This window comes from Embiotoca jacksoni, unplaced genomic scaffold (genome assembly GCF_022577435.1).
Source record: "Embiotoca jacksoni isolate LCO1_2020_lvr unplaced genomic scaffold, fEmbJac1.0.p SCAF_3, whole genome shotgun sequence".
Classification (NCBI taxonomy): domain Eukaryota; kingdom Metazoa; phylum Chordata; class Actinopteri; family Embiotocidae; genus Embiotoca; species Embiotoca jacksoni.
In genome coordinates, this window is record NW_027185381.1 from 18,297,598 (window position 1) to 18,321,991 (window position 24,394).

Below are 24,394 nucleotides of genomic sequence, written 5' to 3' on the forward strand. Positions count from 1 at the left end.
TAATAGACTACACAACTTTTTGTGTACTGTTTGTTTATACATTACCTATGGATTGGATAAAACTATATCCGGTCATGATAAAATGCCGCAACAATGTTAAAATTGAAATAAAGAGTGTGTCATCTCGTCAGATGGCAGTGAGGGTTTCAACTCTCAGGAGCACCTTGAGGGATTTTCTTCAAATCTTTACAAATCATGTTTGTGGCCATAACTGAAGAGTTCATGCACTAATTCTGACAAACTTTCACACAAATGTTTAACAGGATACAATGATGAAGTCATGACACATTTGTACCCAAAAGGTCAAAGGTTAATGTACTTGTGACATCATATTGTTCTTCAAAAACACTCTTCTGGTCATTATTCAACACCTTAACTCAGGAACAGAAGACGAATTTGTGATTTTTCATTTGGTCAAACACTGAATTCACACTAATCCTTGATGTCTAACTTAAAACTGAATCAGATTTATTTGCCAAATTCCATCAAAGTCTTCAGTACATATATTACATGAGTCTGGAAAGACTGCAACTTCACTAGTTGTTGGAGCCATACAACCACGAGGCAGTAATCCTAATATAACTAGACTATAAATTCAGACAGCCTGCCTTACAGAGTGGGGGTATGGAGTTTGAGATGTGAGCCTTTACTAAGCAGGGAGCGTTTAAATGCCGTCAGGAAGTCCCACTAGGGATGAAAAGTCTTGGTTTCTCAGACTTTACTGCCTCGATTATGACCTTTCTTCTTTAAGAATCTGTGACTCTTCCAACATAATCAAAGCAAAAAACGAAATTGCTAACCTTCTCACACATAACTCTCAGCGAAAGCGCATAGGTGCATTGACATAAGCTATAAAGGAGCAGCTGAATTAGAAAGTAGCAGTAGTCCATGATGCTTATCTCTGCAGCAGCATGCTCTATTAGTCTTCACACTGCAGCCAGAGCAGGTTTTGACTTATGTTTACGTAGGAATACTGAATGTCAGTCTGCAGTTTGGGGCTCCACTTTTCAAATTCAAAAGAGTGGAATCTTGTTACACCTTTTAGTTGGTGCGTTGTGCATATGGACGTGAATCAGTGTGTGGCTGTTTGTGTGTCAAATTATGACAGCGACTACAGGCCTAGCAGGTACTGCAGCAGCCACAACGCTGTTACATAACCTATCTCAAGTGGCCTGCTAATAGCTCAGCCCTGCCTGGCACGTGCTCTCGTGTCCCTTTCTCTCGCTCTCACACACACACACACACACACACACACACACACACACACACACACACACACACACACACACACACACACACACACACACACACACACACACACACACCGCACAAACACACACGCACAAACACACTCACACACACCAGCACAGTCATTGTCACATCATGAACCCTTCATATCACACATGTGACTTGTTGTCTGCAGTAAAAGCAGCAGCAGAACTGGATGAAGGGCCAGCATTTGTTGTGTAAAGTGAGAGCACAGGCCAGATTTTGCTTAATGAGATGTAGTATGGCTACGGCTCTTTATAAATTGCTTTGCTCAAAGACTGTGTGTGTGTGTGTGTGTGTGTGTGTGTGTGTGTGTGTGTCAGGTGACTCTGGTGTCTGTGTACGGGTCTGTGCGCTGTGTCACTGTATCTCTTGGCAGTCCTCTGTGTCTTTGGCTGCTGATTACAAATGTAGTGCAGTGACATTATTCAACAGCCCGAACTCCACTATCTTTAACTTAAATTTGTGACCAAAGTGCAGTCATGCATATAAGGTAAATATTACACATCAATATAGACTTAAAAATCTTATTTCATAATAGATTCATTTTATGATTTTTTTTTTTTCTCTCTATAACAACATCAACGACAAATTTTATATGAAAAAAGAAGCAGACATCACATTTTATAATCTGTAACCATTAGATGTTGGTGGTTTCAGTTAGTTCTCAAAACTATTTTCTTTTGAACTTAGGACAGTGCAATATGTCAATATCATATTGATATCATGCTATAAGCCTAGATATTGTCTTCAATTTTGCATATAGTATCATGATATAGCACAGATGTTGTCTTTTCCTGGTTTCAAACGCTGCATGACAGTGGAGTGATGTCGTTTTGTGAACTCACCAGCTGTTCCAGCTCTTTTATTATTTGCCTTTACCCAATTAGTCTTTATATCCACATTACTGATATTGTTTATCTCATATTTAAACATTGTGTTAAAGCACCAATAGTCCAGTCTGGCAACACCAGACCAGTGCTCACAGCGCTGTTCGCATTTCAGCCACTTTTGAAGGGCTGACCAATTAGTGCGATGTTGTTGTTGTTTGCATTTGTAAACAACCCTTTTACTTTAGATATGTAAATTAAGTTAGGTTATGCTAAAATCTATAAGATTACAGCTGGGTTGAGGCCATATTTATTTTCTTTAAGCATTTAGGAAATTTACTAATGATATCATGGTTTGCTTTTACATTCATATTTAAAGCTATAGAATTTAATGAATAAAATAGATTTTAGGACATTTTCTATACTTTCACAGTCGATTACTGCATAGTTTAATGAAGACCAACAAGACATTGGTGGGATAGTTCAGATTCTGTACAGTCTTTGTTGAACCTCATCTCTTTACATAAGCGATGATGCTTCAGCCAGCATAAATGACTGTACGTCCAAAAGAATATTATATTCAAATCTTTGAGGTTACTTAATTGATCAGTTAAAGATGACTTAAAACAAGCATCAAATAGTCCTCAGCTCTAGTAATGCTGACGCCTTTTCCTTGAGCTCAGAGCCTTTGTTGTGTTTTTTTCCAAAAGGAAACTATTCTCTTTTTATTTCATCGCCTCCTTAATGCCAGAGGCCCAAATTAGTCCATGATTTTTAGGCAAACTCTTATAGAATGAGCTGATTCATACTGTGTAGCTAACGCAGTGTAACTGCTTTGCCTGTCGTCAACAGTGGAGAGAGTATTCTAGTTAAAGGAACAACCTCACTAAGTACAGTAAAGAAGTAACAGATCTAATTTCTGAGTACTCTGAGTCAGATGTATAAATTACAGAAAACCAGTGCCAAAGGGCCAATGTGGCATCCAGACTATAACCTTTTAAAATAAATTGACCCCCTGACAATCTCTGTCTGAAACTGTTCAAAGTAGTCACTTCTACTTCATAGAAGGTCTAAATATGTCATGACAGTTGCAAAAGTACTAGAGTACAGCAATTACCTTTAGTGAAAGAAGGAAGACCCATTTTTTGGGAAAATACAAGTTCACAGAAAGCCACCCAGTAAAGGTAATCTGTGAACTTGTGATCTGTTACTTTTCCTCCCGTCCTCACTCGCATGCTTCACACAGCCCCTTTCTGTTTGTCTGTTTTTCTGTTTCTAAACTTCAGTTGAACTTTGAGCTAAACACCATAACGGGATGATTGTTAGAATGTTAACATTGTTAACATGAGAAGTTTGGTTAATATTAGCATGTTAGCGTTTCTAATGCTACAATTGCTACTCGAATGCTACTCGAAGCACAGCTGAGCCTGACAAAGTGTTGCTTAAGCTGAAGGACTGTGAGCTAAAACATAAAGTCTGAAGAGCCAGTTTAAAATCAATGAAAACTGAGCAGGTGAGACCAAGTAGAGCTGAGCCTAAGATGAAGTGGAATGACAACTGCATGGAGGATAAACTGTTGATTTAGGTAACACATTGGCGATAACTTCCTCTCATTTGTAAATATTTTATCCTGCCAGTGGAATTTCTCATGTCAGCTGTGTTTTCTGGTGTGAAGTGAATATTAAGACAGCCATTATGGCTATAACCATCTTCTTGTTAGTCAAATTACTGGTAAAAGCAGCTTTGCAGTCCCTCTCTATTCTTATGTAAGGTGTAAATTATTTTTTTATTGCCAAAAGTAGAGTGTATCTCAAATTTAAGCCATTTTCCAGATTTTCAATGACATTAATTTCAGAATTAAAGAGGGTTGCCACTGCTAGTCATAGTGACTTCATTTTCTCAAATTTTTTATTTCAGTTTTAATAATAGTTTCTTGTTCATGTTGCTGAATGAGTGAGTTCAGATTTGAAGTAGCAATCCCATGGTATGTCATGGCTATTAACATCTCACTTAGCAAAGTGTGATAAACTCATTAATTAAAGAAACAAAAACAAATAACCCCCACACACTCCACATCCCTTTCCACCCTCAGACTGCACTCCCCTCACGTCCTCTTCTTTGTCCTCAGCGTCTCACACTGATCAGTCTTCCTATTCCTGCAGTCTATTCTTATATAAGAGTAGGTGGGAGAATACCTCACTCCTCCTACTGGACTTAATGTGGTGCCAGTCAAATCCCACTCTCGGCACCTTTTTAAGTGATTTTTATCTGAAGAACTGGCAAAGGAATATTACATAAGATCAGCTGATGGCAGTCTGTCTCTGTGAAACCTATCTCACTGTCAGAGATGCACAAGAGCATGCATGTTGTAAAACACACACTCGCTCGCAGTGCGCGATGTACATATCCATGCAGATGCATAGCAGCAGTACACACACCCACACAAACACAGACACACTGAAGTCTGTTACATAATTCTATAGGTTTGTTTAGCGTACACTTTCTCATAGCTTCACTGCAGATGGGTTGCTCTGTCCACTGCACTGTTGGAAATCAGATAATAAACTTAACCGCTACGTTTTGTATGTGAGCACACGCACACACACACACACACGCACGCATAAGAAACACTATACTCCCAGTTGTGTTTGGATAGACGACCGTGACTCATCCCCACATCAGCAGTGTGTTTATGGAGTGGGTGAGAATTGAAATGCCAGTTACTGTTCATTTAGTGTATTATTGCTATTTGCAGTATCCAGAAGACAGCAGTGCTGCTTAAAGATTTTACAGTGTCAAGCACAAAACAAGAGAGTAGCTTCCATTCTGATGAGATGATTAATATTAAACCTCCACGTCTGTCTCCAGTTACCACTACCTCTCTGTTTACTCTCCTCCTGCAGTCTGGCTGTGGCACTGTAATGCTACCGGCAGGTCTATGCAAATCTTCCATGTCGATGTCTGTGCCAACACACTGTCTCTGCCGTCTCGCTGACCTGTTAAGTCAGCTTTATTTCAGCCTTTCACTACTTTCACCTCTCACCGTTTCTCTCATGTCCCGTCTCTCCCTTCTCCTCCAGGAGAAGAACTTGGACTGGTTCCCCCGTATGAGAGCCATGTCTCTGGTGAGCAGCGAGGGAGACAACGAGCAGAATGAGATGCGGTCTCTCCAAGACAAACTGGACAGCACTGTCACTCTGGTGGCTCAGCTCTCAGGCCAGCTGGCTGAGCTCAAAGAACAGGTAGACGGACACTTTAAGCTATTTTTCATGCGGTGGTGGGAAAGGTCTGGTCTGAGCATTGTGGTTGTTCAAACTCAAAGCCTTAGTAAAATGCTCTGAATTTTAAAAAAAACTATATTTTATCATAGCATCTTATTCAGCAGCTGCTCAGTTGACTGTAGCACATGGATTATGAACTCCATGTGCTACCTGACCTCGAGTCTCCTTTCACCTAAAAACACCTGCAGGGGAAGAGGTCACATGAAAGAGGCGGCCTCAGCAGTCTCATTTCACTATCCATCTAATCTACATGGATTCTACTACTGAACGCAACACTACAGGTGACTATCACATCAGCAATAAGGGGGACTGAGAGCCACCAGTGAGCCTCTGGCTGTTTGGATGACTAGCTCCGCTGCTACAGTGTGACTGATCACTCTCATCACCTGCCTCCCCTGCATGTGATTCCAGTCACAGGCTTGTCCTTGTTCCTCTTCTGCCAGATGTGTGAAAACAACTCCTACTGGGGGAGGATCACACTCCAATAAATAAAACAACAACTTCTGTCGACCTCGCCAAGCAGTTAAGTCGAAAACATCACCCTGCTGGCTGGGTTCCCTCATGCAACCCCGTTGAACAACCAAGTTTGTGTGCTGTTAAAGCGCTCTTCAGCAAAGACACCTAAGTCTTGTCTTTGAATCTGCTGGGTCAAATGCTGGCAGTCTTATTCTAATCTAGATTTATTGTAGTGTATACTGACAAATAAGGTGTCATGGGGTTTGTAAGCAAGTTTCTCCCCGTTTATGATGAACAGAATTTCTGTTGTAGGCCATGATAGGTGAGTCTGTTTATGGAGAAATAGGTGAGGCCCGACCACAGCTCTGCAGTCACGAGGGCGAGTCTGCAGGTCTCGCACCAAATCTAAACTCAGACTGTTTCTGAGAAAAGTTCTCCTGCAGCTCCCCCCTCATTACAACCTCTGCTGACCTCGGCACTTCTCACTCTGAGTGCGTGAGTGCGTGTGCTGCTATTTGCTTTTGCGGATTTTAGGGTTCCACGCAGCCATCCTCATTTCTTTTAATCACCATGTACAGTTTATGTTTTTTTTTACAGAACTAGTGGAGCCCATTTATGACACTTCTGATTCACGAAACTTCCACTCACACACACACACACACACACACACACACACACACACACACACACACACACACTTATACAACATCCAACGTGCAGGTCACAGTTCTGCACACAAACACGCCCACACATGACTGTGTCCTCTAATGAAGTTTCCAAAGGACATTTTAGTTTCTTGTCGTAACAGCGGTGCTGAACAAAGTTATTTACATACAACTATGTGGAAGATTTTTCTTTTATTGACTCTAAGTCCGATGTTGGAAAGGAAAAATAAAATTGATACAAAACTGTTTGCAAAGTTTGAAATGACAAGAAGTTTTGTTATTTCATCCTACGTATTTTGTTACAGATGTCAGCTGAACCTGATTCATTTATCAAGTAATGTGCCAAATTTGAATTTTGATTGATCTTAACACATTTGTTCACTCATAAAATAAAGATTTGGAGGATGATATTACCTGCACTGCCAGTTCAAATAGATAAACAGTCCCCTCCGGAATGCTATGATTATGTGTGCCAGTTGGAATATTGTATTTTGCATAATAAAGTGCCCACTAGAACAGTAATACCACAAACACAGGTTTGCGTGTCATTTCAATGCCCCAATCCAATTAAAAGCCACTCTAGGTTGACATGTTTTCTGTCTGACTCCTCCACAGATGACAGAACAGAGGAAAAACAAGCAGAGGCTTGGATTCCTGGGTCCTCCTCAGCCCAACCATCACATCCCAGCCCACTGAGGGCTGTGAGCCTCAAATAGGACAGTGACGAGCCGCTCGGCTGCAGTATCGCGACAAAACCAGATATAAATGCAGACGCCACAAACTCCAGCCTTAAGAACAATACATGGACTCAGATGTACAGCGAAAATTACTGATGTTAAGCTGAAAGAGGCCAGCAAGTGTTGACACATGATTATTGACATATAGACGTGCCTTGTTTATGACACAAACACTGCCTTATGGGATACAAAATGTGCCTTGTGTGCCCACTTAGCCGCAAGGAGCACACCCTCATACACAGCAGCACTCGCCTCTGTGAATGATTGGCCAGGCATACATCTGCCAGTGTAGTGTTAGTGTGCCAGACAGAGGTCGAGGGAAATGTTAGGGTAAGGTTAATGGTTAAGTGCTGTCAAGTCTGTGGACAGCCATGTCTTGGCCTACGTTCCACCACTGTCACAGTGCTGAACAACCAGCCTCACAGAGGTCAACGACTGGCCTGCAGCCCTTCAGGGGAAAAGTGTGCACGTTAACATTAAGGACTCTCTCCTTTGCCTTTAAGATTTCTGTTGGTAATTATGAGAGCATTATTTTGGGATTTTGGAAAAGGAATCATACCGCATTAGTCATTAACTTTTATAAACAGCACATTGCAATTGCTGAAAGTGCACTTTTAAAAAAAATAAAAAGAAAGATAAAAAAAAATCAAACCTGTAACTGGAAACAATGGTTAGCTTTGGGTATTATTTTTGAATGCTTTGTGTTGTGTTTAAATATGCATTCACTGCACCACTTCAGTTGCCTTTTTACAGATTTCTACAGAGTATATAAGTAACAGAAATGTGAATAAAAATAATGATTACCAGTGCAGAACTTACTTGAAATTTCTTTTAAGTTTTTTAAGTCTAAATGTTATAATGGTACATAATGTACTGATTGAAAATGATAACATCACAGTTCTTTGTTACAAGACGAACATCCTCTTGTCTAAAGAGATGTCAGCTAATACTGTAATATTTACTGTATCTGCTCATTTCATTCTCATATTCTCCTGTTTATTACAGTTTATTTTAGTGTCAATCATCTTCACTGTTCCTTCTTGGACTGCAGTTGATTATGAGTCTGAACTTGTCTTTTAAACTTGCACAAATGAATGGCAGATTATGAGTGCATGCACTTCATAGTAACTGTCCTGTGACACTTCCTGATAAACACGGTGTAGAAAAATGTATTTTATGGCCAGATGTTATAATAAATTTTTAACAAGACTGTTTTGTGTGCTTTGAGTCGGAAGTTTTCTTGCAAAGTCCTTTTTGTCGTCTTTGGGGATGAATGAGTAACTCTCCCATAATCACCCTGACCCCCTCTGTCCGAGGCCACCCACACACTTAGTGTCGACTTACTTAAACTTGTACTTGTCCATGAAGGCAACCCAGGACCTTTGAAAAGAGAAGACAATATCATATTTCAGCTCACGCAGCATGGGCAGTCATCTACTATTAAAGGCAAAGTTTAAAAAAAAAAAAAAAAACATGTCACGGTTCGGCTTTTTATTCAGATATTCTTGACCATTGATTCTATCTTGACACATTGTTCATTGTATCGGCTATTAATTATGAGAATTGCTGTTATTTAAGTTTAGTACTTAAAAAAAATACAGGCTTATTAAGTTATTAAAGAACGAAAACAAGAGCTAAGGCATGTTTTCTATAACAGTGATTCCCAACCAGCAGAGCTGCTGCAGTTTGAAGGAGGTAGGCTACTTGGAAAGATAGAGTAGGCCTAGATAATTATTTATCTGTGGGTCATTAATAATGATATTCTTTAAAAACACCTGAACAAATGTAGCAATGTGCATGTTGTCAAGAACATGTCAAAAGTAGTTAACAAGTGGATCTTAACAGCTTAAAAGGAAGCTGTGTACAAATAGATACAAGTAATGAGGTAAATGTGGAATTGGATCAATTAAAGTAATGGATGAATGGTTGAAACGGCAAGGAATAATAGATACATGGTTGTCCAAAATCACTTTTAGAATAGATAAATGGTTGGGAATGAGCAAATAGCAACAGATAAACTACTGAAATGTTTGGCTACCACAAAAGGCCAGGTCGGGAACGGGCCAAATCGTATGTGCCCATTAAACTGATCGCTCACTCTGGCAGCGCCCAGCTTTCGCATATAAACCTATTTGATAGATGTAATTTTTGACCAATCGCAGGCTGTGATGCTGATTGATTCGACGCTGGAAAAAGACGTCACAACCGAGTTAAGATTTTTGGCGGGTAGATAGTGCAGCTGACGGTGCAGTCGCTTTTCACCAGTAAGTTTAGAACTAATAGCCAAAGACATATCCTAAAAGCATTGTCACTCTAGATCTGTCATGGAGGCAGGATATTTAACACGGACATCAGTGCACTGAAACATTAAACTTCAATGAGAATCTAATAATTATGAATGACTATTATAAAAACAAATATAACTATTTCTAATCCATGGTTTTCCCTGGTTTCTGGAGGGCTTAGGTGCTGTAGTAGTATTAGTGGTGGTGGGCAGTTATGACTAAAAACAAGGCATTTTCATGTAACTTTGGACTATTATTATGACAATATTTATTTAAAAATGCTCTGTCTGCCATAAAAAAATTTAATAAAATGAATAACCAAAAATTTGTAAAATAAATAGAGTGAAGCTATAGTGTCTTAAGTGCTGTGACATAATGCCTCAGTATTATGAAGGTTGAGAAAACTCTGTAATCTACGCCAAGCATCTTTTAATGTGTTATATTCTGTAAGAAAAAGTTTTTATATACATTGATACTGATCTATTCTTAATATCAGCTGATTAAAATTGGCCCACCAATATATCAGTTTAGCTCTAGTTGGCATGGTGATTTTTGTGCCCCCTCTCTAAAATCAAATGCTTGTCCTATTGATTTGCTCTGTCGCTCAAGGTCATACTAGTAAGCTGCAAACTTCACCAAACTAACCTGAACACCGAGAGTTCAGTTAGAAGAGAAAATAGTTGTAACCCCCTGAAGAATTGGTTAACCTACATCGAGTCCTGTCACCCACACTGGTAATTCAGCCCTCGTTACTTATCATTGCTTTAAAACTGTGGCTGGTTGATGATCTGCGTGTTTGTGCTTGTGTACCATATTTGAGATGATAAATGAATCGCAGAAAGTAAACGGGTCTTTTATCCTGTCCCGTCATTTACCCTCTACAGAGAAGACCATCCTTCTTGGCTTCAGTTCGGTGTTTACGCTGGCAGGCCTGCGTTTGCTCCCGCTGCCTGTGACAGCCATTAAAATTAGTTCACGCGGTGCCATAATGGTGAGCAGCTGTCACTGCATAGACAAGAAGGGTAAAGTGCAGCATCACTGGAATGTATCGCACTCAGTCAGGGGAGGGAGGGAAATAGAGGATAATATCAGGACTATCATTACTGTCTAGAAAAAGTGTTACTGCCATATTGTGATACGACTGCTGCGGCCTGCATCCCCTCCAAAACACACCGTTTTATCAGATGTATGTTTTGACCATGGAAAGAAGACATTTAACTTGGATGTCTATTCACCAAAAAAATGGTATTACTTAAAGTAATACACACAGACAGTCTGCTTCATTTCATCCTCCCAGGACATACTGAACCTATTTATTGCACGTGATTATTTACTGTTTTTTACTCAACTTCAGACATATTTGTCTCATTTAAAAAAACATCTTTTCGCAAACCACAATCAAGAGTCATGCGCTTAGCCTCCATGGAGAGAGTGAGAAAACACCCAGAGAAGGTCAATAAATACGAGGCAATGTCCCATACACCTCTGTGGCTGGAGGCGGTGTGACTGAGTCCAGCATTTTAACGCACTGAAAGAATCGAGACAAAATTACATCTCTCAGGAACACTCATTTATTTTTTAAACTATAAATTTAAACCAAGCGCTATATATTTAGCTGGATATAAACAATACATAATGTGTGTGTGTGTGTGTGTGTATATATATATATATATATATATATATATATATATATGCATTTAAAATAATGATTTAAATTACTGGTTGAGAGTTTCGTCTATTTTAGACTTGCTGTGAAAGTTTCAGTGATTTGTGTCAATGGACATATTGATCCTGTGTCTTCTGCAGTTTCCTTGAAAGACGCAGAGTAGCATTAGCGGCGGCACATATCATTCATTGTTTTGTTTTATTTTGCCTTTAAAACAACAAGTGACCACACAGAGACTTGCCAAGTAGGAGGAGGAGGTGGGAACGTCCCTTCTCACTATCATTTCTTTGTAAATAAACATGCTACCATTACGACTGGCATGTGGCTTCCTGTGTCCGGATGCAAGATTGAACCCATTGTAGTCACACGATGCATCAACTTTGTAACAAGCACATGGAAAAATATTGCAAACAGTTTTGTTCTTCATCACACACTTGTATGCAAAATGTGTTATTAAACAGAATGAATCAATCATTCCTACGATTAATGTGTTGAGCTCCGTCCCTGAAATGATTGTGATCGTGTTTCTTAGGCCATGTTTTGCACGTTAACTGTATTGCCCTGATCTTTGAGTGATCTTTGACGAAGCCTGCTGTATCAGTTAATCACCGTGAGTCGTCCCACTTAACTTCTGTAGATTAAAAGTTATGATCACAGTAAATCACAACCAGAGCCTGACAGAAACAACTTTGTCTTTTACCGATGTCACACAATAGCCATACATTTGTACTCGAGCTTTACTTTTGAGAATTACATTGATGTTAACATCGACAACAAATTCTGTTGTGATGTATACCTTTCCATTAACGTTAATGAAATGCTGGTCTTGTGTTCAGAAATTGGATTGGCTTGCGGGAGGCCTAATTAAAGATGCCCGCTCTCTACTTGAGCAATAATAATACAATTAATTGCAAACGGTGATTCTGAGTTTGTATTTGTAACCACAAACGGTTTCACAGTCTTGCATGAAGAAATGTCCTGGAAATCACCACATGTAAGGCTTCTGAGAAAGATATCATTTTTTTTTTTTTCACCCATTACAAAACAGATTTGGTATTGCAGTCACAGCACTCTCCCTCTGGGAACCTATTCCACCTAATTTGCTATGGAAACGGCCTCACGTTTACCATTTGCCTCTCAGCACGTATAGACTGTTTGCGACGGCTGTCGGCACCTGAGGTGAGAGTAATCAGGAAATAAAGCTGTATTTTTAAAATACAAACCTATTATTTTTGTGGTCGTTTCCTCTCTTTCGCTGCTTGAATGAGAAGAACACAATTCAAACACTGAAATGATTTAGTTACTTCAGTCCAGCTGCCCGTCTGAGTCCCCCTTTCCTCACCCCAGCTCACCCGCTCCTCCCTTTGTGGCTGCAGTCGTTTTGACTCCTACTGGCTGTTTGAGTCATACTGGCTACTGGCCTCCACCTTCGCAAGCCACAGCCCAGTTCAGTCTGGCTTCAGGCTCATGGAGTGTAGTCTGCCCAGGTTGTGTTACCGCTGTCAGCATCAGTTTTTACATTCTGGTCTGTCGGGGCTTTGCTTCTATTAGCTGAAAATTACTGTGCTATTGTTTTCCATCAAGGATTTTAAACAGTATTTACATAGCTGCATATGTTTGTATGGTAACAAATGAGACACAACACAAGTTATTCATTAAGTAAATTGACATAATTGCCCCCTTCCAAAAACATTGTTTTTTCTTTTAGCAAATAATGTAAAAATGTGCTGCAAAGTTTAATAGATGTTGATTGCCGAGTCATTGTAAAGCAATAAAATATTAAAGCATTTAATTAAATTAATATTTAAAGAATATCTTTCTAATATTTGCTGCTAGGTTTAGTTAATATTTGAACATTTCATGGTGTGAAAACTAAAGCTTGAGGCAGTACCCTTTAACATTTGCAAATTGTAACTTGAGAACAACGAGATGCAGTGTACCTCCTAAAGCTACCATAATCATTTAATCTCAGTAATTTAAGCCAAAAGACATTTTGAAAGACCATGTAGATTTTTGGAGATACAAAACAAATGGGATATTTTGTTGATGCAGTTATAATTTGTCTAGTAATGCAACTGTATACAAGCTGTATGTCACAAGAGCAAATGTCAAGATAAAAAGAAAAAAAGTCATTATTATGAAATACTTTTTTTTTTTCTTAAAAAGAACCCAGTTGTCTTTCTGTCTTCATATACACCGATCAGCCCCAACATTGAAACCACTGGCAGGTGAAGCATTAAGTATTATTTATAGGACGCAATATGATTGGATAATAATGGCACTGATTTATTTTAAAGGTTATTTTGGAGATTTGTATGGAGCTGTTGAACTGCACTACTGAGAGGTGTTCCTAATGTTTTGTTCCTCCTGTTTCCAATGAATAGGGTTAACAAAATGATATGAAAGCCTCTCAGTATAACCAAGAGCAGTTTAACTGAATGTTATAATCCTCATGAATGGAGGATTTATCGTTGGGCTGTTGTAGTAATGATTCACCTGTCAGTGGTTTTAATGTTTTGGCTGATCGGTGTATTCAAGTTGTTAACACCGACGACTGGATGAAAGTACAAAGTTTTAAACGTGAATACAAAATTTGTGCAAATAGCCATTATAGAACAACTACCACAAAATGTTAACAGGAAGAAGGAAACACACAAAGGCACACACCAAAAAGGCAAATGTCCCTGTACTTCAGAGTGTCGTCACATAAGTGGCATTACCCTGCATCTTGATCTGACTGAGCAGAGTCGTCCCATCAGCTCTGACGGCATCGCCCTAAACTTTTTGCCACCCCTGGGTGGAGGGAGAGCTGATCTGAAGACCGGCGAAGAAGACCTGATAGCGGTGCTTCCACATGATGAAGGTGCCGACGGCACAGACGAGAGCCTGGGCCAGGTTCAGCACGATCTGGAGCAGGAAGTAGAGCGTGAGCGTCCCGGTGATCACCTCACAGTCGCCGACGCCCTCGTAGGTGAAGTTGCGAGCGATTGGGTCATCTTCATCCAGCGTGCACACGCAGTCTTCTCCCGCCTGCCCACAGAAGAAGCTGCTGGTCTGGGAATAGTGGTGTCCAGCGAACGCCACGACCAGCACGGAGATGACCAGGCCAATGGTGCACAGGATAAAGTAGAGGAGCTGCAGAGGGACAGAGGACTGGCGTGAGATCCTGGACTTTTACTTTGAAAGCTTCGAACAGAAAACCTGTTTTGATCTTTGATTCGGTGTTTTTTATATTACGATCTGGCTCCTGCTTTAGTCGGTTGTTTCATGATTACCCCATCGTGCCAAAAGTGTAGCTCAGAAACAGACATGCTGGCTCAGTGCCTATGGCAAATTCAGCTCAAAGAGATTACCCACAATACTACAGGGCAAGATCTGACCCGCCGAGTAGGAGCCCAGCTGTGAGCACAGACAGGAGATACCACACATGTTACACTGCCCTGCAGCTACAGCCGCTTTCCACCTTTAGTGCACGTCCCGTGTCAGTATACTGAACAACAGAGACCGTCTAAAAATACAGTTGGAAAATGTGACGGAGGCTTTGTGCTGTTTATGCAATTGCACAATCTCAATAACACTAAACCTTCATCTTAATCCATCGCTTATATAACAGGAGCCCTCGTTCACGGGTGTGTTTTGCTCTCGGTTACATGCTTCTTATGGAATTATGCAAGTGATGAGTGGTGCTTGATTTAAAATGGCATTTATGTTAATTTTGGCGCAGTTGTGAGATGTGGAGTATGGTTGGTTACAGGGAGATGCGCTGCTCAACAAGCACTTTATTGAACATTAAGTGCTTCACAACATGGAAAAATCTGAAACCAAAAGCAGGTAGAAACTGAAAAGACTCGTTGTTGTTGTTGTTGTTGTTGTTGCTGTTTACAGTCCATGTGGTCCTCAAACACTCCTTGTTGAGCCCTTGAAAACGTATCAAACTCATGAGTGTCTTAACATAATAAATGAGGACATCAGAGCCAGGATCCCCATCTGACAGCACAAAAACATTTAACATCCGAAATGTCTCCAGTTACAGCACATTTTCTACTTGCTCAACTTGCGCCCAGGGGAACTGAAATAAATAGATGAGCTGACTGCAAAGACATAAATTCTTAAGGACGAATGAATATAGTGTAGCCTTGGGGTCACTGAATTAACAACATAAATAAATTACAGCACACTGGTTTTGAGGGAGAGAGATGCAGCAGACTGATTTCAGCTGTTCCGACATACACATTATTAATGGATTTTATAGCAGAGCTTTATTTGCCCTTATTGCTGACATTACCGTACTTATGGACGGGAAATTGAGAGAAAAGACAAAGTACTTGTACGACAGTGCAAGATTTTGTTGATATGTCTCAGTTTATCTTGAGGTTAATGGAAAAAACACTGTTATATTTCAACAGCGAGCAAGTACACTCTACATATGAAAATGTAAATGAACATAATCAGTGTAATTTGGTGATTGAGAGAGACAGATGGTGTTTAAAAACGACAACACAGTCACAGTGGGCATTGACTTTCTAACGTGCCCATCTTCAAAGACCAAATTTGTAAATTAGCTGCACTCGTGTATTAATGCAAAATACTGCTGAGGAGTCTTTAAATTGTATTTACATATTTAATCCTGCTATGCACAGAAGAGCCAGACAAAAAAATACGAAGATGCTGCTTCCACGGAAACAATGGTGGACTGCTTTTAATTGCCCTGAAATTCCAGCTGCATATACTGTGTGGCTAATGAAGCTGTACGATCAAGTCGCATTACTGAAAGCACTCCTCCACTCACAGGGATCCCCGCGGAGCTCTTTTAAACAGGAATGCAGTTAATTTCTTTTCTCTCTATGGCACTGACAGGTGTTCCCTAAGAACAGCCGAGTACTGAATCAGAGAGTAACAGAAATGTTTTCTGGAACATAAAGCGACCCATCTGATCAAACCTTTTACTGCAAACCAAGATAGTCTTTGGTGAGTTTCAAGAGAGGCTCATTCTGAATTGATAATGAATCTGATTTAAGTTATTTACTGTTTTTCTCACTTTTCTCACAAGTGCATCAGTTTGTCTGTGAACTCACCTTGACAATGAATTTCAAAGACGCCTTCTCATCAGGTAGGTTGGAGATACAGTACAGGATGAAGCCCAGGATGGAAACTAAACACAGCTGCAACAACACACCAGAAAATGTTTGCCGTTGTTTGATTAGATTCAGTCCTATCAAGACATTGAAAATGTCAACTCTTATTTTGGCAATCACAAAGACTGCGATCAACCCATGTATATAATTTGTTGGCATGATGTGATATACAGTATCTACATGTATGTTTGCTGCTATAAAAGGAAGAAGAATCTCATTCTAGAAAATAATTAGGTCCCAGGTTTTTAGGAGTCTTTGTTAATATTGCATGATTCAGCAGTAAGCTGCCATCTGATTACATTACTCTGTCTTTCCCTCTCTCTCTCTCTCTCTTGCACACAGACACGCTCACACTCTATCTCTCCAGCGCAATTGGAGTCTTGTGACTAACGTGCGGCATCTTATTTAGATGTTTTTCCCAGGTTCTTAAGCACTCAGGATTCTCTGGAAAGTTCTTGATGACCTCAGTGTTTTTCACTTGGCTGAATCTCGTGAGCATCTAACTCGGGATGCTGGTATCCAGGGATGTTTTCGAGAGCAGATGGCATCTGTGATTGGCTAGCATAGGGCCCAAACAGGAACAACATGTTTTCTCTGTCACTAAAGTGTGACCAGAATATTGTTTTTCTCATGTCATATAATACGTAAAATTTAACAATTAATTGTTTCACTTTCTGAATTTGACAGAGAAAGATAATCATTGATCACTTGTTTTTATTCTTACACTTTAACTGACAATTCAGTTGCTTTCAGCATGTTAAATGTCATTGTTAACAAACTTCTGCTCTATGAAGCCCTTCGAATTCAATTTTAAGTGCTTTTGTTGTTTACAGTTTAACTATCGATCAACTTTGATCTCCAACTATTGAAATGAATCTTTAACCGTCTCAATCTCTTACACTTTAATTCACGTTTCAGCTGCCTTCGTTGCTTACATCACTTACTTTTAAAGTTTCACACATAAACATAATTAAAAGGCTTATTAACTGTTTGCATAGTTGTTAGAGAAGTTAAACTTTTGTATGAAGATAATTAAATGTGTGGCGTATTTGTATGTGTGAAGGCAGATGGTAAGAATGAGGAGGTATAAACAAGCCTGCACATAGCAATTGCAAGTAATGAGATCCTCAAGTGCTATATAGGCATTCAAAGGGTCAGTTGGACTCATGCTGTGATTGGGTGATTTGTCTCATCTGCCCAGATGTTGAGCATTTCTTGGATGTACAAAACAAACAACAGAACGTGCAGGCAGACTCGTGTGACTCAGGATGGGAAATTCAGGTGTATGCATTCAGAAGGAGTACGACAGATGGAGATTTATTGCAACATGACAATAGCAGTGATTTCCAATGCGTATATAACTGAAATAGATCGGTGAGGTCAACTGTTGACATGCAGTGTGGTAAACATGGACGTAACTTTACGGGAAGTAGCTGAGGGTCATGCAGAAGTATCAGAAATAGACTCGGGTTTCATGCAAACAAGTGGATATAGTGGCTGGATGCGTAAGGACGGCGCTTACAATGATCCCAGCCCAGTGTGGCGTCTCCCTGGCCAAGAGTGAAGGGCTGATCGCCAACATAAGGAAGGCCACGACTGTGACAGCCACCCCAAACAGCAGCTGCAGCAGGGCGACGAGCAGAGGGAAACGACAGACTCTACACTTATGGCCATCATCTGGTGTTGCGCCGTCATCTCTCTTCCTCTTGGCCTCCTTCTTGTCTGAGGAACCTTTCTGCCCCTGTCCCATTCCTCCGCCTGTCTTCACACTCTTTGTCCCTGTTTGTCCTCACAACTTTTACTGTTGCAATGTTTGGGGTGGACGAGCCTGCCTGCCGTCTGCCACGCTCCCCTTCCCTTCCCCTCCCTGCCTTCTCTCACCATAAGCCAAGCTCGGCTGCTATTTGGAAGGCTCTGAACTAATATGGAAAACATTTGGACTGGATTCCTAAAGCGGCTCCAGTGCCACATATAGAGCAGGCAGCATACTGAGGAAAGGAAGAGGAGGGAAGGGAGGCAGGAAGACACGAAGGGGGATTCCAACATACGACACCGAGATGATTTCTCATGTAGTCACATTAAAGACAAGAAAGGGAAGTACAGAGGCAAAGCAGGTACGAGTTAATGAAAAACCAGCACAGAGGAGGTCACACTTCATTAGAGAGAGTGACTGGATCATTCTTTGTCAGCACTGTTACACAAGAGAGCCATATGGTGCCAGCCAGAAAAAGTCACATGACTTACAGGAAGGAGTAATGTGATCACAAGGCATGTGAGGGCATTAGAGGAGCTCAGATTTGAGTGTTTTTGAGCACTTTAATGTTCACAAGAGCAGGTGTCACTGACTATCAGATTAACTTCCTGGAGTCAATTATAAAACTTGTGATTTGCAGTTACATATTTTGATGTAAAATTATTGTTGTTTCATACTTTTATGATTAACTATAGTGCCATAATAACACAAATTGAGTGACTGAATTATTTTGGGTAAATGTGTGCATTCAGTAGAGATGAATTCTTCTGGCACACCCGCCTAATGGAGAAGTCAAAGTCACAAAACCTCATGTTGCAATAAAAAAACAAAACAACAACTCCTGATGAAGGTGGGAGAGCATCGCCCAAGCTGAGATTAGTAGAGAATCGCGACGCACGTGTTTGAGCACACAGCTGGGCCGGTGCCATGGTTACTGACAACGCAGCCTTGGACGATTGATGTATGAGTAGGTTACCCTGCCCCACAACAACATACAGCGACAGACTGCATGAACGCGCACTAGCACGCACGCTTTATATACTTGGACGAGGGCGTCCCGTGTTTGCGCTCTGTGTTGACTCCACATTAACCTCCGTGTTTTCACTGAAGAGTTGCATTTTGGTTTCGGAGTGATCGACTGACCTTTTTTTTTTTTTTTTTTGCTCCAAACCACAACAAAATACGCGCCTTGTATTAACAAACACAGAGGAGCGGACGTGCTTCAATTCCAAGCTGCGAATGTACGCAAGATACTTTGGTGAAAACGGACGTATCCGGTCACAAATCGGCCCGTTTCTGCACGTGAACAGTCAGCACGAGCTGTAAAGTTTCGGAGAGCATAATGTTGGATGCAAAAACGCTGCTGTAGTTAACGACAGCTTCTGCAGATTATGCCTCTTCACGCATGTGCGTCTCTTCCTCTCCTGCATATTGCGCACGAATCACGTTTCAGCAACCAGATCAAAATGGTTTAGAGTAGATCTCTATAGGAACAGCGGCGATAGGAGCTATAACACAGACGAGGTCTAATTACCGGACTTTGTGCTGGTGCAGCCTACACGTGAGTCGGAAGCTGTTCTCGACCGGAGGCGCGCGTGCGCTCTAACCACAGAGCCGACGGCTTTGCAAAGTGGCAGCTCAGGGAACTATAGACATCAGTCTGAAGCGCAGCTTCCACTGGAGGACACGCACCGTGCATCATCTCCCTCGGCCATCCGTGTGTGGGTCGTGGAATAACAAACATTCCCCAAAGAAGTTAGGAAGCGGATAACCAGCAGCAGAGAAGTGATGGACGAAAGGATACCGCATTTACAGGACAGGCAGTTCATGGAGCACGCGGATTTCTTGGGGTGAGTGTGCTTTCGGCAAACTGTGTCAAACTGTCTCTTATAAACTCACGACATCCTGGTGAATAACCGGACACTTTCCTCTTTAACTTTAGGGTGGATTACCCCTCTCTCTACATGTGCAAATCCAAAAGAGGAATAAAACGAGAGGATGGTGGGAAGGTGAGCGCGGTTTTTCTTTTAATTCTTGCATCTAATATTTAGTTAGCTGTTTTGATAATCCACCATTTGTATGTTAATTCAACTTAATAGAATTTGTATGTTGTGTATTACAACTCCTTACCTACAGATTTCTGTTTTAATACTGTAAACGCATGTATTTATTTATTTTATTTTTTTTGCCAGCAGGACGCTTATAAGTTACCACACCGGTTGATAGAGAAGAAGAGGAGAGACAGAATCAACGAATGTATTGGACAACTTAAAGATTTGTTACCCGAACATCTCAAGCTATCGGTGAGATCATGACAAAAAAAAAAAAAAGTTTTTACGTGCTCGGATAAGGGTTTTAGACACAACAGAGATCTCATAAACGACCGACTGATCCTCTGTTTTTCTCCACAGACGCTCGGGCATTTGGAGAAAGCAGTTGTCCTGGAGTTAACGCTGAAACATTTAAACGCCCTGACTGCTGTCACCGAGCAGCAGCACCAAAAGATTATTGCTTTGCAGAATGGTAAGATGAACAAACTAAACTTGAATCTACACGTTGTAGAGAATTTTCAGTGAAATTAAGTTGTTTGATTAAACTAACTGCATTGCATGACGCTATTAGACGAATTTGCAGCAGCACATATGGAAAAACAAGGAATATGGAACAGAATATAATGGGGTTTTTAAAAAAAATATATATTTTTTTTAGAAAAGCTACTAGAGAAACTTATACTTTTGACAGAATCAGAGAGAAGCAGCACTCTTTTGTCGGTATGCAGACATGCAAACGTGCTGTTGATAAGCGCCCGCTTCATTTTGTAACCGTTATGATGCGCTACACTTTACAGAATAATGATCTGTTAATCTGAATTTCGCAGGGGATCGGTCGATGAAATCTTCCATTCATGCTGATCTGGACGCTTTCCACTCCGGGTTCCAGGCCTGTGCCAAAGAGGTCCTGCAGTACCTGAGTCAGTTTGAGAACTGGACGGCGCGAGAGCAGAGGTGCGCGCAGCTCATCAACCACCTTCACAAGGTGTTGGCGCAGTTCCAGCCCGGCGCGCCGCCGCTCCAGCACCAGCTACCCGCCGGGGACGCACAAGACGGGCAAAAATCTGACAGTCAAGCCAACTGTGTCCCGGTCATCCAGAGGACCCAGGGCGGAGAGCTTAACGAGAACGACACAGACACGGACAGCGGATACGGGGGCGAAGCCGAAAAGAGCGATGGCAAAGATAAAGAATGTGAGCGAAATAAGGCGCAGGGACCCAAAGCAGTGAAGATCAAGCAAGAGTTCGGAGATGATCGGGCTGCCAAAAAACCAAAGATGAGCTGGCCTGTGAACGGGACAGCAGGCGCAGACCCCACCAGACCCGATGTGGCGTTTATGAACTCTCTGATGGGAATAAGCAATGTTGGACAGCAGACACCAATTTGCATGCCTTTCTACTTCATCAATCCCTCAGCCGCGGCGTCTTATATGCCTTTTTTCGACAAAAACAACATTGAAAAGTACATGTACCCAGCGGCGGCCGCGCTTGCTTCCCCTTTCCCCTGGCTATACCCTGCACACGCAGCCGCCGCCGCTGCTGCCGCTTTTCCCGGCTTGTCTGCGCACTTTGGAGCCTCTTCTCAATCCAAGGACTCACACTCTCAAGACAACAACGGGTCACACGAGGCTGAGGAGGGCTCGCTTGAGGAGCGCGCGGAAAGTCCCGCGAGTGACGAAGGAGAGGGTGACGTAGGTGACACGTTCCAGGAGAGCAAGAATAGCCCACACAACCAGTTTTCTGGTTGTCAGACGAGCTAATCAGTCTGTGATAACTTTCTGTGCATTCTGATGGAGTTTATGTATTTTCATTTTTTTTTTAATTTTTATTTTTTAAATTAGGCTAGTTTTAAAACGGGGTTTCACAGGAGAGTTTCTCTTGTACAATATCTTGGCAAAACAGGGGACAGTTGTGACGCGTGTGCCTTTTGCACTTATACTAGATTAAACAATCTGAATGATTATCGACAATGATTGACACTACACGGCTGTGTTGTGCTGGAGTTAGTTTTTTATCCTCTTTGATAAAATATTTTGACATGGCAACATTGGTGCCAAAACTTTGAGTACTGCAACAGTGCGCAATACCCCCAATCAATGAGTCTCTTTGGATGTATGAAGTTGCAACTGACCTCTGCCAAGATTATTAACAACTTGGTTCACTCTGACTGTAAATAGTATTACCTGAAAGATAGTCTGAATCATCATTATGTAAATGTGCACTAAATGGGCCTATAAAAGAAGTGCTCCTGGAAGTGGAATGCCTACTGTACCTCATCCCCAACTTTGCATGGGGGAGGCTGATCAGGAGGCACATTACTGCCCCTCCTGAGAAGAAATGAATGGTAACCCCCTTAACACACGTGTACCATTCTGACCATTAACAGCATACCCCAAAATCAGCTATTCTAACAACCACACACAATAACGGGAGAGGTGTTATGCCTGATTTCCCTGAACTCATCTTTACAAAAGATTACCCCTGGTTTCCTTTTGCTTGTTTGTCCTTGTGATGAAAAAAAAAATACTGAAATAATTCAGAATAATAGGAAGACAAAACCCTTCGTTCACAAGGGTTTGCTTTATTGTACGCCCCCTGATTTAAGCATTTCTGTACAGAGATGCAGTGACCTCCTGTACCTCCAGGAAACATTGTAGGATAGCACCTTATAGATCTTTGATATTTGAATGTACTTGTATTTTCCCAGCTGTTAAAAGTTTGTATGTAGGATGAACTTTACTCTCTGAGAAGTTAAGTGCACTTTTTTCTGCTTTTACTCCCCCCCTCTAACAGTCACCTGATCATTTTCAAAGTCAATCACTGTAGTTCTCTTTGAACATTTCTATTGTGTTGAGTTGTCTTGATATAAAAAAAGATATGATTTCATTTAATCTCAAAGAGAAGATGGTTTGTGATGATTTCATGCAGTAAAGTGGTGATTCAGTAATCTTCCCGATTTTACAAAGCACTGCTTATTTCCAGCTCTTTCATGGGAAAATCTTGATTAAATTTGACAAGCTGCCGCCCCTCCACACATTAGGCCATCCAGGTTATATGCTGTCATTATGTAAAACATTGCTTTTCAAAAATCTGACAAAACTGGGAAACAAACTGTGGTCATTGCCATTTTAGGAACTTTATCTCGGCCTCTTTTCTAAATAATTCCTGCAAGTGTAGTGTTGCTCTGCTTTTTTAAGTTTCACATGTGACTGAATAGACAGATGATTTTCATTGTATTTTGCATACAGGACATTGCTTTTGTAGTTTTCCTCAGCTGGTTTTGCCTCAGATCTGTTATCAACTGTTCTATAAAGTGGCATGTGTGTCTGTAAATAGGTTTTTGTGAATATACCATGAAGTATACATGTCTTTGTCAATGTTGTAGAAGTCTATGGGTTTTTTAAAAAGATTTAACTGAGCAACTGTTGCACATTTCGTTAATGCTTTACACATGCTGTTCTAAATTATTGCTGATGAGTTGTAAAATAAATATCCAAAACTAAACTTTGCAGGCTTCTTCTTGTACTACACTTATTCTGTGTTTCTTCAGTCTCGCATGTAAACAAATGCAGTTCGACTTCAGTGAACATGTGTGAGCCTTTACCACCGACTTGTAATATTTATGTATTTGCAATACATATAAGAAAGTTTATACATACACAGGACCAAAAGTTCAGTATTACTTAAAGCACTCGTGTGTAAACGATACTGGAAGCTCAGAAGGTGGGATGTATTGTTACACTACAATCAGCTGACAGGTCACAGCCGAGGAATCTACTGTAAGCCAAGGCTTTAAACAAATGTCATGTGACAATATGTGACTAAGTGTGATGAAGTGAGATTACAGTCAGTCTGTACAGGCTGATGAAAAACAAGGGGCCTCCTCCCAACTTGTCAAAAACTTTAAGCAGGATCAAGTACAGCCTTTGTTGTTGCCATTAAATGGGCTTACTACAATATCAGTTTAATATCTAAGGAACAATTAAAAGACCTATGTTTTCTCCAATATCTTTTTTCTTCTTTTTTTTTTTTGGCAAGATATATATGCAATTTCAGCCAGTTTACACCTTTTAAAGGTTTGGGAGGACGCGTGTTGCTTCGAGGTGTGTCCTATTTTTCAATAAATTCAGCATCTTGTTAAAATAAGGCTCAAACTACACATTTTTTGTTTAGTTTTGCTCTCTTAAGTTCTGCAACCTAGAAGTTTAGGTGAATTGCTTTATTTTCCTAGTTATGCCAACTCTTTATAAACCTCATTTGAAGTAAT

The 24,394-nt window shown here is 40.8% G+C and overlaps 3 protein-coding genes across 5 annotated transcripts in view; 2 read left to right on the forward strand and 1 right to left on the reverse strand.

Moving 5' to 3' along the window:
* itpr2 (inositol 1,4,5-trisphosphate receptor, type 2) overlaps positions 1-8,447 on the forward strand; it is a 55,541-nt gene extending 47,094 nt beyond the window's left edge. For both annotated transcript variants that reach the window (XM_069162430.1, XM_069162431.1), the window contains 2 exons: positions 5,180-5,341; positions 7,117-8,447. In XM_069162430.1, coding sequence (XP_069018531.1) covers positions 5,180-5,341; positions 7,117-7,197 — 243 coding nt within the window. In that variant the 3' untranslated portion in view covers positions 7,198-8,447. The remainder of the gene's footprint in view (positions 1-5,179; positions 5,342-7,116) is intronic.
* A 2,926-nt stretch (positions 8,448-11,373) lies between these two features.
* On the reverse strand, positions 11,374-18,214 carry sspn (sarcospan (Kras oncogene-associated gene)). Its single transcript, XM_069163164.1, has 3 exons — positions 17,847-18,214; positions 16,265-16,351; positions 11,374-14,324 (listed from the first exon to the last, which is right to left on the reverse strand). The coding sequence occupies exons 1-3, from the start codon at positions 18,072-18,074 to the stop codon at positions 13,965-13,967; spliced, it is 675 nt and encodes a 224-aa protein (XP_069019265.1). The 5' UTR covers positions 18,075-18,214; the 3' UTR covers positions 11,374-13,964.
* Positions 18,215-19,351: 1,137 nt separating this feature from the next.
* bhlhe41 (basic helix-loop-helix family, member e41) lies at positions 19,352-23,631 on the forward strand. Of its 2 annotated transcripts, none has more exons than XM_069162790.1 (5): positions 19,352-19,927; positions 20,020-20,086; positions 20,273-20,380; positions 20,489-20,600; positions 20,956-23,631. In XM_069162790.1, exons 1-5 carry the CDS (start codon positions 19,866-19,868, stop codon positions 21,885-21,887), a joined length of 1,281 nt encoding a protein of 426 aa, XP_069018891.1. In that variant the 5' UTR covers positions 19,352-19,865; the 3' UTR covers positions 21,888-23,631. The 2 variants fall into 2 exon arrangements, with proteins under 2 accessions (XP_069018891.1, XP_069018890.1); XM_069162789.1 differs by having other exon boundaries at positions 19,355-19,927; positions 20,270-20,380.
* Positions 23,632-24,394: the final 763 nt, after the last annotated feature.